This window comes from Trichechus manatus, unplaced genomic scaffold (assembly GCF_000243295.1).
Source record: "Trichechus manatus latirostris isolate Lorelei unplaced genomic scaffold, TriManLat1.0 scaffold00003, whole genome shotgun sequence".
NCBI classification, from domain to species: domain Eukaryota; kingdom Metazoa; phylum Chordata; class Mammalia; order Sirenia; family Trichechidae; genus Trichechus; species Trichechus manatus.
The window spans coordinates 17,570,426-17,584,306 of NW_004443939.1; the positions used below are offsets into that span (position 1 = coordinate 17,570,426).

Consider the following 13,881-nt stretch of genomic DNA (forward strand, 5'->3'; position numbering starts at 1 on the left):
TGTGGTCTCCTGATATTATCAAAAAGAACAGATTATTTTATATAGTAAGTGGCCTATTTGGGCTCCAAGCTTCAGCTACTAAGGAACTCTATGCTCCACATAAAAGAGGAAATAGGCCATAGCAGTCTTCTGCCTCCACTCCCTTCTTGCCCATCCTAGGTGAAAGTAGTGGTGAGTTGACAGGGGTAGGGGTTGGGAATAGTGAGGAAGGAGATACACAGAGAGACAGAGACAAAGAAAGATAAAGACAGGCTGACATGATGACATTTGAGTTCCTAGACCTAGCCAAACCTAAAATCAGTCACAGAAACTTCCCAGTTAATATGAATTATTATAGTCAATTTTATTTCACCTGAGTTTCCATAATTTGCAACTGAAAGACTATCTAATACAGCTTCTGCAATGTCCCAGACATTAAATGGCCTAGTAAGCTATATCATACATGCCTTATAAATGATGTAATTTATCATGATGGTATGTTACTGTACTAATTATAATTAGTCCTTGGCTCTGAGCCTATGAGCCAAAATATTTCTAATTTTTATTATGCAATGAGCCATGACGAACAAAAAGTTCTTTATACAAATGGAAAGATTTTAATAGAAAATACTCCTTTTAGAAGCTTGAAAAATGCTAAGTAACACTGAAAAAAGGAAGTATAGCCTTCCCTTGAGACAGGAAGAAGCCCTGGTGGCACAGTGGTTAAGAGCTCGGCTGCTAACCAAAAGGTCAGCAGTTCGAATCCACCAGCTGCTCCTTGGAAACCCCATGAGGTAGTTCTACTCTGTCCTATAGGATCGCGATGAGTCAGAATCGACTCGACAGCAATGGGTTTTTTGTTTTCTCTTTTGAGACAGGAAAAGCCTGAAATGAGGCAAAGTTCGCAATGAATATTTCAATCAGTGGCTGTAGATTACTTCATAATTATTAATATTAATAATGAAAATGCTCATGCTAGTACTCTCGACATAATGCCGCTCACTTTCCTATTTCTACTGAAATATTACTTTTTCCTTGACACCAGAGATGATATACTAAATGATCACATGGCTGACATGAGATAAAAGTAAACCTTAATGATTTGCCGTCTTCATCCTCAGCTGACAAGAGGCCCAGCAGCTTCTCTTTAATCTACATTCCCTTATACACTTATTCTCCCCTAGGTTCTTATTCTTGTGTCCCTGTTTTAACCATTATGGGGTTTTATTATCTATGATTTTTATGTAATGTGATCAGATCATTTAATTTTAAAAGCTATGTATAAATGTGAATCCATTTTTTACAAGAAAGAAATTTAGGTTAAGTAAAATCTAAATGTAAGAATCAAAAAGAACTAAAATAACACATAGAAGGTAGTACTATTTTTTCATTCTTCAAAACTGTCTATTATCTTTGGCAAACATCCATACTAACGGTTTTAATGATGAAAGTATAATATACCCCTAAAAATAGGCTGCTGAATTAAGTTTACATCCTTATCAAATCCTTTCCTACTTAATTTTCTTCTTTATTTTTCTTCATTTTCCAAGTTTTCGATAATAAACATGCATTATATGTCCACAGGCACTTTCATAATGAGAAACACTCGAAGAGGTTATTTTTAAAAACAAAAAACTCAGAAACTTCTACCTTAATCAAGTTTTATTGCATGAGGATAATTATCCTAGAACTTGCTTCCAACTAAAAGTTACCTCTTCACTGTAATTCAACATACTGTATAATAAATCTTCTCGTACATAGTTAATTTTTTAAAAATTTCTGCTTTGTAACATGGTGGAAAAAAGACTGGAAGTCAGAAGTCCTGGCTCAGCTACTGATCTGCAGTATGCTCTTGTAAAAACTCACTTCACCTCTCTGAACTTTCTCATCTATAAAATGAAGAGTTTATATGAGATAATCTTTCAAGTTAGTTCTAGTTCTAGAGCCTTACATATCCAAAGTAAAATTCTGGAGCTATATATAAATATACATATATATATAATTTATAAAAATACTAATATAAATGTATTATTGGCATAGTCACTCACATATATATTTTATATAATTGTACTAATATATACTAATATGTACTAATATAAAGCTAAAGATATAAAGAATAAAAAATAAAATTCCAAAATGAGTAAAATAAATAGATTAATTTCCCATCAGATCCAAACATCAATCTTAGTTATAAAAAGGGAATGGAAAAAAATTAAAACTGCTCACCAGAACGGACAGAAAACTGAATAAATGAATGGTGGGATGCATAGATAGATGAATACGGGAGGGAAGAGTATAGGAGGAGGAGGAAAAAAGGGACAAGAGTTGGGTCTTCCCTATGAGTCTCTCACTCCTTAATAAATCCAGGATCAGGGATGTGACCATCTTAACTCTTCCTAGTATTATACCATGATTTTCACCGTTTGCCTTCTAGACAGTCTGTAGTTGAATAAGATCTTTGCTTCAGTCAAAATTTTATGCCTTTGTTTCCTTATCTGTAGTATGTCTCCAATGAGATAATACATTGTGAATATATTACAGCATTTTAAAATTATAAAACACTTCATCCAAGCATAAGCTATTATTATAGAAAGCAGCTTCCTCTAAATCTCAATTTGTTACTCAGAAAAGAATCAAATCATCTTACCTGATATTGATACCTTGTTTGTATATTTTACACGCATCAGAAGGCAGAATTCGGGAAAGTAAAGGCACTGTATTTTTAAAAAGAAAATGCAAAAAAATAACTACTTAAAAGTTCTGAGACATTACAAACTTATAAATTGTAAGAAAAATAATGTAAGCATTTCACTAATTTACCAGAATTGTAATACTTTCCTGTAAAATAGTATTTTCCAAATAAAAAATAATATATAAAGCAATTCTGATCAACTTAAAATAATTGTAACTGCTGTATAGTAAACTATATCTCCCTCACCCCCACCCTCGTCACATACAATGTAGCAAAGTCAATACAACGCCACTCCTGGGTACATATTGCGGGATATTATTACAGATGAGAGAACAATGCCCTCTGGTAACAAAACTCTCCTGAATGGTTAACCAGTTGGACCCGCGTCCTATCTGATCCTTTAAATGTAAGTTAATAAAACTGCAGGAAAGAAATGTATGAAATAGAAAGGGCACAATTTTTGAAACTAGGTAGTGATATTCAAGTTTGAATCCCAAATAAGTGACTTTAGTTACTTAAGCTTTCTGTACTTCAAGTTTCAAAATCTGTGAAGTGTTAATTATATTATTTACTTATAGATTTCTACATTCCAGTGTCATTTGCTATAACTCAGATTCATATCATGACCTTGTATTCTAATAGTTTTTTATTATTTATTATCTGTTGTGTTTTGGAGAATATGAGTTATTCTACGGATGAATAAATCTGTATAACAGGTTACAGTAAACTACCATCTACCAAAAAAAAAAAAAGTAAAGCTCAGAATTCTTGAAATTTAAGATCATGTCACTTGTATGAGTGTATGTATGAATGTATGTGCACATGTCTGTGGGTATGTCTAAAATATATATCTTACAAAACTCTGTTTCAAAAATAGGTAGTAAAAAATTAACCTGAGAAAGAAACAAAAACTTTAGAGAAAATTAAAGGCTAATTTTTGAGTTAACATTTTCAAAGCATCGCTATTTTCTAATTAACACTAAAGGTACACCAAATCATCAATGCCTATTTCAAATTCTTCAAAACAACCCAAATCCATTGCTGTCGAGTCAATTCTGACTCATGGTGACCCCAAATGTTACAGAACAGAACTGCTCCATAGGGTCTTCTTGGCTGTAATCCTCACAGAAGCGATTGCCAGCCTTTTCTCTTGCAGCTCCACTAGGTGGGTTCTAACCTCCAACCTTTAGATTAGATCCTTAAAAAAAACAAAAACCAAACCCGTTGCCATCAAGTCGATTCTAACTCATAGAGGATTCACAGTCGATTTCAACTCATAGTGACCCTATAAGACAGAGTAGAACTGTCCCACAAGGTTTCCAAGGAGTAGCTGGTGGATTCAAACTCCCAACCTTTTGGTTAGCAGCCGAACTCTTAACCATCGCATCACCAGGGCTCCAGAGGTCATTTAATCCAAAATAATTTCCACCCTTGAAAACAGTTTTCTAGAACTACATTTTATTGTATAAAAATAAAAAATAAAGAAATTGCATGGAGAGAATATCAATTAAGAGCTGCCCTAGTTAAAAAAACATAAGAAATCATTTACTTTTTAAATTTCTCCTTATAAGAAACCACAGAAGTTGGCATGAGCAAGAATAGGGTAAATCTGTGTAAATGATCAAAGACCTCCCTCCATGCTCATTACTTGATATCAAGTTTTCCCGTAGTTAAGCATTTGGTGTAGCATGAACCAAAAATGATTCAAAGCAAATAGTACCATAATTTATTAGATCTTTTGAAGTGGTTATAATAACCTACAAAACTACAATTTAGAATCATATATCAATACTTAGTAAAAAAATCAGAGAAGGAGGAAGAGGGAAATGCAGAAAGAAGATAAGAAATTGGGAGTGAGAAGCAAAAGCTATGAAAAAAAAAGGAAAAAAGAAAAACCTTCACTGAGCAAAAAGTGATTTCTGCTAGACTTTAATGCATTCCAAAAATATATCAATTCACATTTTTCCAGTTCTGTAATGACTATTTCCTCATTCATGTCAACTGATCAGTTATGCTCTCTGTATATTAGATTATCTCAGCATAATCTGAGAATTTAAGACACTACTCCAGTGGTAGCATAATTCACTGAACTGAGCAATGAAAAGAGAATCACCTACATCTTAATTTTGATTTTGCTACCACTTACTTTCTGATCTTAAGAAGAATTTCTGAGCCTATTGTTTTCTATCTATAATATGCAAATAACAGTCCCAAATACAGGACAGATTCTGTGGAAAACAACATAAAAAGATATAAAAACTACTGGTTTTACAGTTGGAATGTGCTATGTGCACAATGCTAAATTGAGGTAGTGATTGAAATGTTATAAATTATTTAACACTTTACAGTTTACAAACAGCTTCCTTCAAAAACATGATCTCATTAAACAAAATTCTGTAATAAATGGAGCAGTCATTATTACCTCCACTTTAAAAATTAAAAGAAAAAAAACTGAAGCTCAGGAAAGAGAGATGATTTGTCTCACCAAAGAGTTAAAAACCAGTACTCTGATTCCAATTCAAAGCTTTTCTATAGCTTAAAAACCAGGATGTAAAAGTTTAGTTACCTTCAAATTCTAAGTCTGAAGCTATTTTCAGCCAAAGACAGACTATACGAACATGAGAAAGAAGAGTACTACCTATAAAATTACCCTGGATCTCAATATTCTTAGCTCCTCCCCTTATTTCTGGTTTACTTTTTTTTAATATTAGGGATCTTGACAAAAGTAAGAGATATGTCTAAACATTAGGGGAAAAAGCTTGATGATAAAATCTAATAATAGACATTATTTGCTGCTTTTTTTTTTTAATCCAAGTGTCCAGGATAAATAGAAATTGATGAGTTTTAATTTTTAGACTTACATATGACATCGCACCAAGAGATGCAGATAGTTTTGGCTTTAAATCAGTAAAATCCTTTATCAGCAATGAAACAGATGTGCTGAATTTTCTTTTTTTTTTTTGCATCAAAGTCAAGTTTGTTAAAGCAGAATACTTTTAACAAGTACCTCAGTGGTTGCTTCCTGAATTTCATTATGTGATGTTTATAATGTATTATTTATAACTGTAGATAAGTACATAATTTCAAGAGTGATTATGTCTATTTCTATCTCTTCATGTACCTGAAATGCCACTTTAAAAAATTTTGTTCAGCAAGAAAAATGGACTATTTTTTAATTCAAATTAATAACAAATACTAAGAGAATCAGTTAAAGAGGAAATACATTCAAGGGACAAAATCAAAGAAGGAGTGGGTCTCAGACAGGGAAAAAAAAACGGGAAAAATAGCCTTCAGCTTTAGACCAATGTGACTTAGAGCACTTCGATTATACAAAGCTACTAGATACCTCTTTTTCTCTCCAGGTTCTAGGACATCAGGTATTCCAAATAATCTATAAGGCAAGGTAGGACTATCAGAGTAATGAGGCCATGAAGATTTTGACAGAGCCAAAATTAACTTAATGAGCTAGAGTTTTAACAAAATATAAAAGAATTATGTACACTTAGGAATTGAAACACTACATTTAAAAATCACATGGAGTCCCTGGGTAGTGCAAATGGTTAACATGCTTAACTGCTAACCAAAAGGTTGAAGGTTCAAGTTTACCCAGAGGCACCTCAGAAGAAAGGCCTGGAGTTCTACTTCCAAAAAATCAGCCACTGAAAACCCTATGGAGCACAGTTCTACTCTGAAACACATGGGGTTGCCATGAGTCAGAATCGACTTGACTGCAACTGGGAAGAACAGAGGGATTAAACACAGCAGGAAACCTTAAATATCCATACCACAAAATATTATGATGAACGGTTAAAATTACTGAGATAATAATGGACTAATACGGTAGGATGCCCACAATATATTAAGTAAAAATGAAAAATTGCATAATGACACAATAGTTGATTCTGTAAAATAAAATTAAAAAACTAAAGCTGAGGTACACACACACGTTTGTAAACCCTGAAAAGGGTTTGAAAGTACTCACATGAAATGTTTAATCAGTGGTTGCCTCTGGAAAGTAGTAATGAGGAAACTTAAAAATACTTGATAATTTCCTACAATGTTCAAGAACTCTTACAGTCAGTATTTCTATAAAAAATAAACATCTTGAAATCTGAGACTAACATTAGTAGTAAAACTTATGAATTGCACTAGTCAAAGATAACTAAAAAAGGTACTAAATTCTTTAGAAGTATATACATACTTTATAAAATCTGCTGGTGTTTAAAAACATTAACTTTCTAATTTAGTTTGGCAAGAAGTCTGATTTGTTTTTAAAAACTCCAAATAAAAAAGGCAGTTGCAAAAATATTATTTGTAGAAAAATTAGATATTACTATTTGAGAAAAGGACAGAAACTTTCTTCTGAAGACAGCAGAAAATTACTGACTTTCGACATGGTAAAGAGAAACACATGTTAGTGGACTTCAGACTGATGGTTACATTTACTTTTTCAGAAGAAGAAATCAGAGGACATAAAGGAAGAATGAGAAGAAAGGACAAGTATGACCAGATAATTAAAGTTTAAATCTGGTAATTTGGCAGGCAATTGACTGCCAGATTGTACAGTATAAAACTATATAATATATAACTTCTATTTTCTATTTTGAAGCTGAATATGCAAACCCAAGAGCATATAAAAACAACCTGAGATTATCATAACTTCATTACAGAGGTCAATGTATGTCAGGATGTAATCTGTTTCACATTAAGGTGCGTTTATTAATCTACAATGGGCCAAAAACTGAGAAATTTCTATTGACTGTCTAATAGTACTTAATATTTTTATTTAAGTGGTAAGAACTAGAACTGCCTAATTGCAATAGTCCAATATATACAATATATAACTATGAACACCCAAACATGTACACACACACATCATAAAACTTACAAAATTACATAAAATGGAATATACTTCCTATGGTTGTCAAAACTTGATTTGTTTTTATGATTATTTTGGGGATAAATATCACTGAGCATTCAAACACTTTTATATCATAAAAATTAATTCAGATGCTTTTAAAAACACATGTAAACTCATTATATCCAAACCTTTATGGATTACATTAAAAAAAAAACTTTAAAAACAAAATGTGGTCAGATATATATATTTTGCAACGAAAACTAGTTCTTTTCTGTTGGTAATAAGTTCCAATTATAACTGAATTTTTTATCATAAGTTATTTAGGAATATATATAATGATTAAATCATATACCAAAAATATAATAACAGTTATTATATACTCTTCCCCTTACATTCTCACTGGAAGTATGTGAAGTACAACAGAGGCTAATATGTTACGAGATAAGAGAGACGGTTAAACTATAAACTATGGAAAAGTACACAGGTTACTAAAGAAAGGTCACTAGGATCAAACTTGCTATTTGGACATGAAGGTTTTTGCCGTAAGTGATCTTATGTTTACAATGGGGAGGAGAGAAATTTATTTTGCCAAAGTAAATTAATAAATGACTGTAAAAATCTAGAATTAAGAGCTTTTATAAATAGTTGAAACAATTTGCAACCAAATAGTATGTTAAGACAGTGGCTGTAAAGTATGCCCAAAAAATGGCAAAAATAATTGAAAGATTATAAAATAAGTATAAACAAATGGTATTAATTTTCACATTTAGTTATCTAAACACTATATTTTAAAATCCTTTAAATTCAGTAATTTGATAATCCCAAAATTATTCTTGCTTCTAAAACTGCCTAATATTAAATTATTATAATTTTTAAAACTGCTTTTTGTTGAAAAAAAAAAAAAGCTGTTTCCAATCTTAAAAATAAAAACTTTGAAAGTTACTAATCAAGTTGGGATAATTAAGTATTAGTATAGGGTTTTATAACTACTACATTCAACATTATTAAAAATATTTAATTTTCCTTAGGCCAAGTGTCAAATTTGTAATGCTAATATTTCTTCATAATAGTTTTTATGCACTTGCATCTTGGCATGAATACATATTTTATAATAAAATATAATATACACTTACCCCAGCTTTGAAAATCCCAGTGAAGTTCTAGATAAAAGTCACCTAGCTGAGAAATGAAATATGAATAATTACTACATACACTTTAGTTAACAGTTCTTATATCTGCTTAATATTTTTCTTTTAAAAAATGTTATCATCAAAGGTCTACAGACAGGGTAGAAAATACTAAAAAACTAATCTCAATGTTTGGAGTTTTAGAAAGAAAAGAACAATAATATGGTTATTACCTAAAACATTACAATAGTACACAGTGAGAATTTAGACTATATAAAAAAATGCTTAAACTTATACTTTAGATACAAAATCAGCAAAGAACTATAGCCTACCTCTTTCAGGGCTTTTAATAATCGAGGTCGTTTTTCTTCAACACTTTCTCTGGACTGCTGCTTAAGCTTCCTTAAAAGTGCCGTAACTAAAGTTTCGATGGAAAAATAATAATAATTTAAAGTAATTTTTACCATGCTAAAAAACACCATAGGCTTGTCAGATATATATAAAGCAATATGGTGAGTAAGTTATAGTTGTTTAGTAAAACTGATATGATCCCCAAGGACTATTAAGAAAAGATATATCAACTTGTAACATTTTCACACCTGTTTTCCTAGTTTTTAATTTACCTAATTGTGCCACGATCTACTAATCTCAGTCCAATGATGTAACATTAAATTTCAAAGAAGAGTATGAGACCAAAAAAAAACCTGTTGCCATCGAGTCGATTCCAACTCATAGCAACCCTACAGAACAAAGTAGAACTGCCTCATGGAATTTCAAAGGCGTGCCTGGTGGATTAGAACTGCTGACCTTTTGGTTAGCAGCCATAGCTCTTAACCACTACGCCCCCAGGGTTTCACAGACAATAATCTCAAAAATCTCACTGGGTATCACTTTTCTAAAAACTTGTAATTACCTTGCAACTGTTATCAGGCATACCTGTTCTTTTTACACTACAGGTTGTACCCTCACAAACCACAACACAGTATAAAAAATACAAAATGAATCTTATTTGTATAGACTGAAAGAACTTCTAAAACCTAAGAAAACCTGAAGCCTTCCATAGTACTTTCTCAGTAGTTAAGAGCTTGAGCTTTAGGCACAGCACCTGAGTTTTGACTCCAGCTTTGCTACTTATTAGCTGTGTGTAAGCTTGGACAAGTTACTTAACTTCCCTAAACTTGGGTTTCTTTTTTCATTTGTCAAGTAATAATAATGTAAAATCTACTACACAGGAGTTTTGTAAAGACTGAATATAAAGTGCTTATAACTATGCCAGCAATTAAGTAAATATAACTTTTATCTGTTAGAGTGAAGGTCTAAAATTGGTTGTCAGAAATCAATCCTTAACGTTAATTAAAATAGGGAAAAATATTAGACTTGAATGAAAATAAGCCTAACAAGAGATGGAGAATGCAAAAATGTTTGCTGAAGGAAAAGAAAGGTGTACATTCATATATTCTAACCTTCTCCTGGTCCTGACATATTTTTCATATACATACATATACATACCTACTTAAACTTCTTTTTATTATCATATTTACTATTTTACATTAGCATTCTTATAAACCACCTCAAGCCCCATGTGGAATACAAAAGTGGAAGGTGGACCAAAAAAAAAAAAAAAAAGGAATGAAGACTGTAGTTAAAGTTTGGACTAGATTGTTTTGTATACATAGGCCCAAAGAAGAACATGAAAAATGGTAGGATCTATTCCAATCTTAAACCATAGGTGTCGCTATTACTCTAATATTTTTTAATATTAGCCAAAAATCAAACAGCAATGTTTAAATTACTAAAGATATTTTATAATAGTAGAAGAAGCTGAGACCTAAAAGTCACGAAACTTGGGACTTAGTCTCAGTTATACTATTAACTGGCTTTGTAAGCTAGATCAAACCAAAACCAAACCTGTTGCCATTTAGTTGATTCTGACTCATAGCAACCCTGTAGGACAGAGCAGAACCACCCCATAGAGTTTCCAAGGAGAGCCTGGTGGATTCAAACTGCTGACCTTTTGGTTAGCAGCTGTAGCTCTCATCCACTTTGCCACCAAGGTTTCCATGACCTAGATCAGTAGTTCCCAAATAAAATTAAAAAACCAAACCTAATGCCATCAAGACTATTTCGACTCATAGCGACCTTACAGGACAGAAGAGAACTGCCCCATAGGGTTTCCAGCGACTGGCTGATTGATTCAAACTGCTGACCTTTTAGTCAGCAGCCAAGCTCTTAACCCCTGCACACCACCAGGGCTCCAGTTCCCAAATACCAGTCTACACTTCAGTGCCCAATTTTTCAAGTTCCCCTGATATGAAGGAAAATGAGCAAAATTAGGAACTAGTGGATTTTTTCTTTCAATTTAAGGACTACTGAATTTTAAATTTAAAGACTATTCTTACTATTTTTGGTTTCAAAATATCTTTTTTAAAATGAAATGATAACTGCAGGACAAAACAGTTATCTCTAAATTCTTACATTCTAAAATAAGAAACTGAACACCTTAAGTCAATCCTCAAATAAAACTTTTTTCTTGCCTGTGAAAGCCAAAAAAGTTTTGAACAACTCAGGAGAATTGTGGTAAACAGACATCCTAATATAATACTTTTGAGAAAAAATTGATTCTTAATAAGCAGTCTCAAATTTTCTTTCCATTTTTTATTCATTTCTTCATTTATGTGCTGACCAAATAATATTGTGTCAGCACTGTTCTGGGAGCCAGGGATAAAGGGGCAAATATTACAACATACACATGACTCCGGTTCTCACAAAGCTTTTAATATCAGGATACAGAATAGGGAACAGATATTGAACAATTAATTTTAAGTATGCTGAGTACTGCAAAGGAAAAGAGTAGACCACTTCGAAAATTTATGACCAGGGAAAACTAATCTACTCCATGGGTTGAGGAAAGGCTTCACCCAGAAAGATACAAAGCCGAAACCCAAATGAAGGCGACTGCCAGTTCTTGATGAGACTGTAAACCAACATGGACTGCTGTCTCTTTCCTTCATAACCAACCTTTGATATGCAAAAAAGATAAGACAGAGGCTGATAAAATTCCCAAAACTACCATAACATAGATCTGTACAAACTATGAGCAACTCCTGAGGAACAAAATACAGCTAGGTCCCAGTGTAGATTAAAAAAAAAAAAGCTGTGTAGATCAGAGGAAAACTGGGAAACACTGGTGAGGAACAGGTTGGGGAAAGGCTTTTTAGTTATATCCATATCTCTCCCTGATACTTGTCTGAGCTGATCACTCTCCACCAGGTAACCACTGTACGGCAGAAAAGCAACATAATCTTGAAATTTTATTAATTTTAAAGTGAAGTAATTCTAAATAGTGTCTGACGAGTAGTTTAGTATTATCTCACTGTTCTATAGCATAAGAACACTAATGAAATTGTCAAAAGAAAGACAAACAGGACACAAAGTTTTCATTAATAATTTACAATATTAGATTATGTCTGAGTTTCCAATTTTTGTAATTTTCTACGTCCAGAAAATCTTAATGTAACATAAGCTAAAGAATCAAAAACTTAAATCATAGTCATTTAATATAATTTCAAAGTATAGACATATGTTTAACACATCATAAATACATTTACGTTAACATTTCTAAATATGTATGGGAAGTGTTGCTGAATTATCTTTTAAATTAATGGTTAAACAGTTTTGTTTCATGTGCTGGGAAGTAATGAAAACATAAGCACTAAATAATTATGGATATATAATTGATAATGGGATACTTTTCTAAGATATCACTCAATACAGGAAAGGCACTTTAAAGATCAGATCTCAACTACTAGGGACTTCACTCTTTTACATTAAAATGTATTGCTAAATATCCTGTAACCGATTTTCCACGAAAAGTGCTCCTTGGCCTTCCCAAAAGATTATGAATTCCTAAAGCACAGAGACTGTGTCTTTATTCTCCACTCCTTACTATACACAGATGCCTTGTATTAAGGGCTCAGTAAACACTCAGGAAATAAAAGAATCCTTGAAAGTCACAAAAGTCTCACTGTGGGTCAGAAACCCAGGAGTCCGTCTGATTTCCTCTCCACCCACCTCCCTGTCAATGAATAACAAAATACATATACACTCAGATAATTGTTCAAAAAATCAAAATTTTATCTCATGTTAAATCTTAGTATTTAATATTAAATTTAACTTCACCATTGTTATCAAACATGTTAAGAAAATCCACAAAAACATAATTTGTGTATTACACATAAAACTAAAACATAAGAAACATCCCGGAATAACTCAAAGCTTAGCATCAAAATAATAAGACAGATCCCTGTAACATTAAGGGAATGTTCCATGCCACACATTTCTTTAATAAAACTGTCAAGATTTTTTATTGTTCCTTCTACAAGTCTAGATTTAATTGATCATTTTTAGCCTCAAACTTTAAAAAGGTAAAATAATAATACCAGGAAGATAATAATATAACATTCAGATCCAGATATAAGTTTTTTAATAACTTTTTCAACTATTGAGATGTGCTTGACAAAAATAAGACCTGTACGTGAAATTGAAAAACAATTACGGGAAAGGAGAGTCAAGTAACTGAACATGCTGTATACTGTGAAGAAGTACATGGCGTTTTTTGGAAATACTCATTTAAAGACTGAAAAGAGACAGATTTCCTCCTCATGTCCAGTAAAATCTATAGCCAGCAATTAAACAGCTATTTGTTATAATACACTGCAATTATTCTCTGTTCCAAATAATGAAGCAGTTGCCAGAAATGAGTCAGTTATCAACTTTATTCTAGATGAATTTAAAAAAACTAAGAATATTAGTAGGGCAGATGCTTTGAAAAGAGAAAAAATAATAAACAACATACTTTTAAACTTGCTTCCGAAATTCTTTTTGTGTACTACCCAATGTTCAAGTTCCTAAGTCAGGAATAATTAACATATGTTTATGAATAACCTCAAAGTTTCATAGTACGGAAAGTTATAATACCAAATTAAAAATATTTCAAGCACATCACTTCCTATTTTTAGAATATATATTAACAACAGTACTTTATAATGCTTACTCATTTGTCTATCTCCATAGCTGATGGCTTCCGCCAGAGGACTCCATCCCTGAGCATTTTTCACTTTTACTGGAGCATTATGAGCCAAAAGTAAATGGGCACATTCTGTAACAGAAAGTGGTAATAATATCAAACATCATTCAAATTTTAGAATCTCTAAATACAAAAA

At 32.1% G+C, this 13,881-nt stretch overlaps 1 protein-coding gene across 4 annotated transcripts in view; it reads right to left on the reverse strand.

Annotated features, from left to right (window-relative positions):
- The window catches only part of ANKRD13C (ankyrin repeat domain 13C), a 122,315-nt gene that overhangs the window by 57,238 nt on the left and 51,196 nt on the right, over positions 1-13,881 (reverse strand). For all 4 annotated transcript variants that reach the window (XR_002824044.1, XM_023731000.1, XM_004369051.2 and 1 more), the window contains 4 exons: positions 13,713-13,817; positions 8,992-9,077; positions 8,666-8,711; positions 2,627-2,693 (listed from right to left, as the gene is read on the reverse strand). Coding sequence is in view for 3 of the 4 variants with exons in the window: in XM_023731000.1 (XP_023586768.1) it covers positions 2,627-2,693; positions 8,666-8,711; positions 8,992-9,077; positions 13,713-13,817 (304 nt within the window). In the remaining variant the exon portion in view is untranslated. The remainder of the gene's footprint in view (positions 1-2,626; positions 2,694-8,665; positions 8,712-8,991; positions 9,078-13,712; positions 13,818-13,881) is intronic.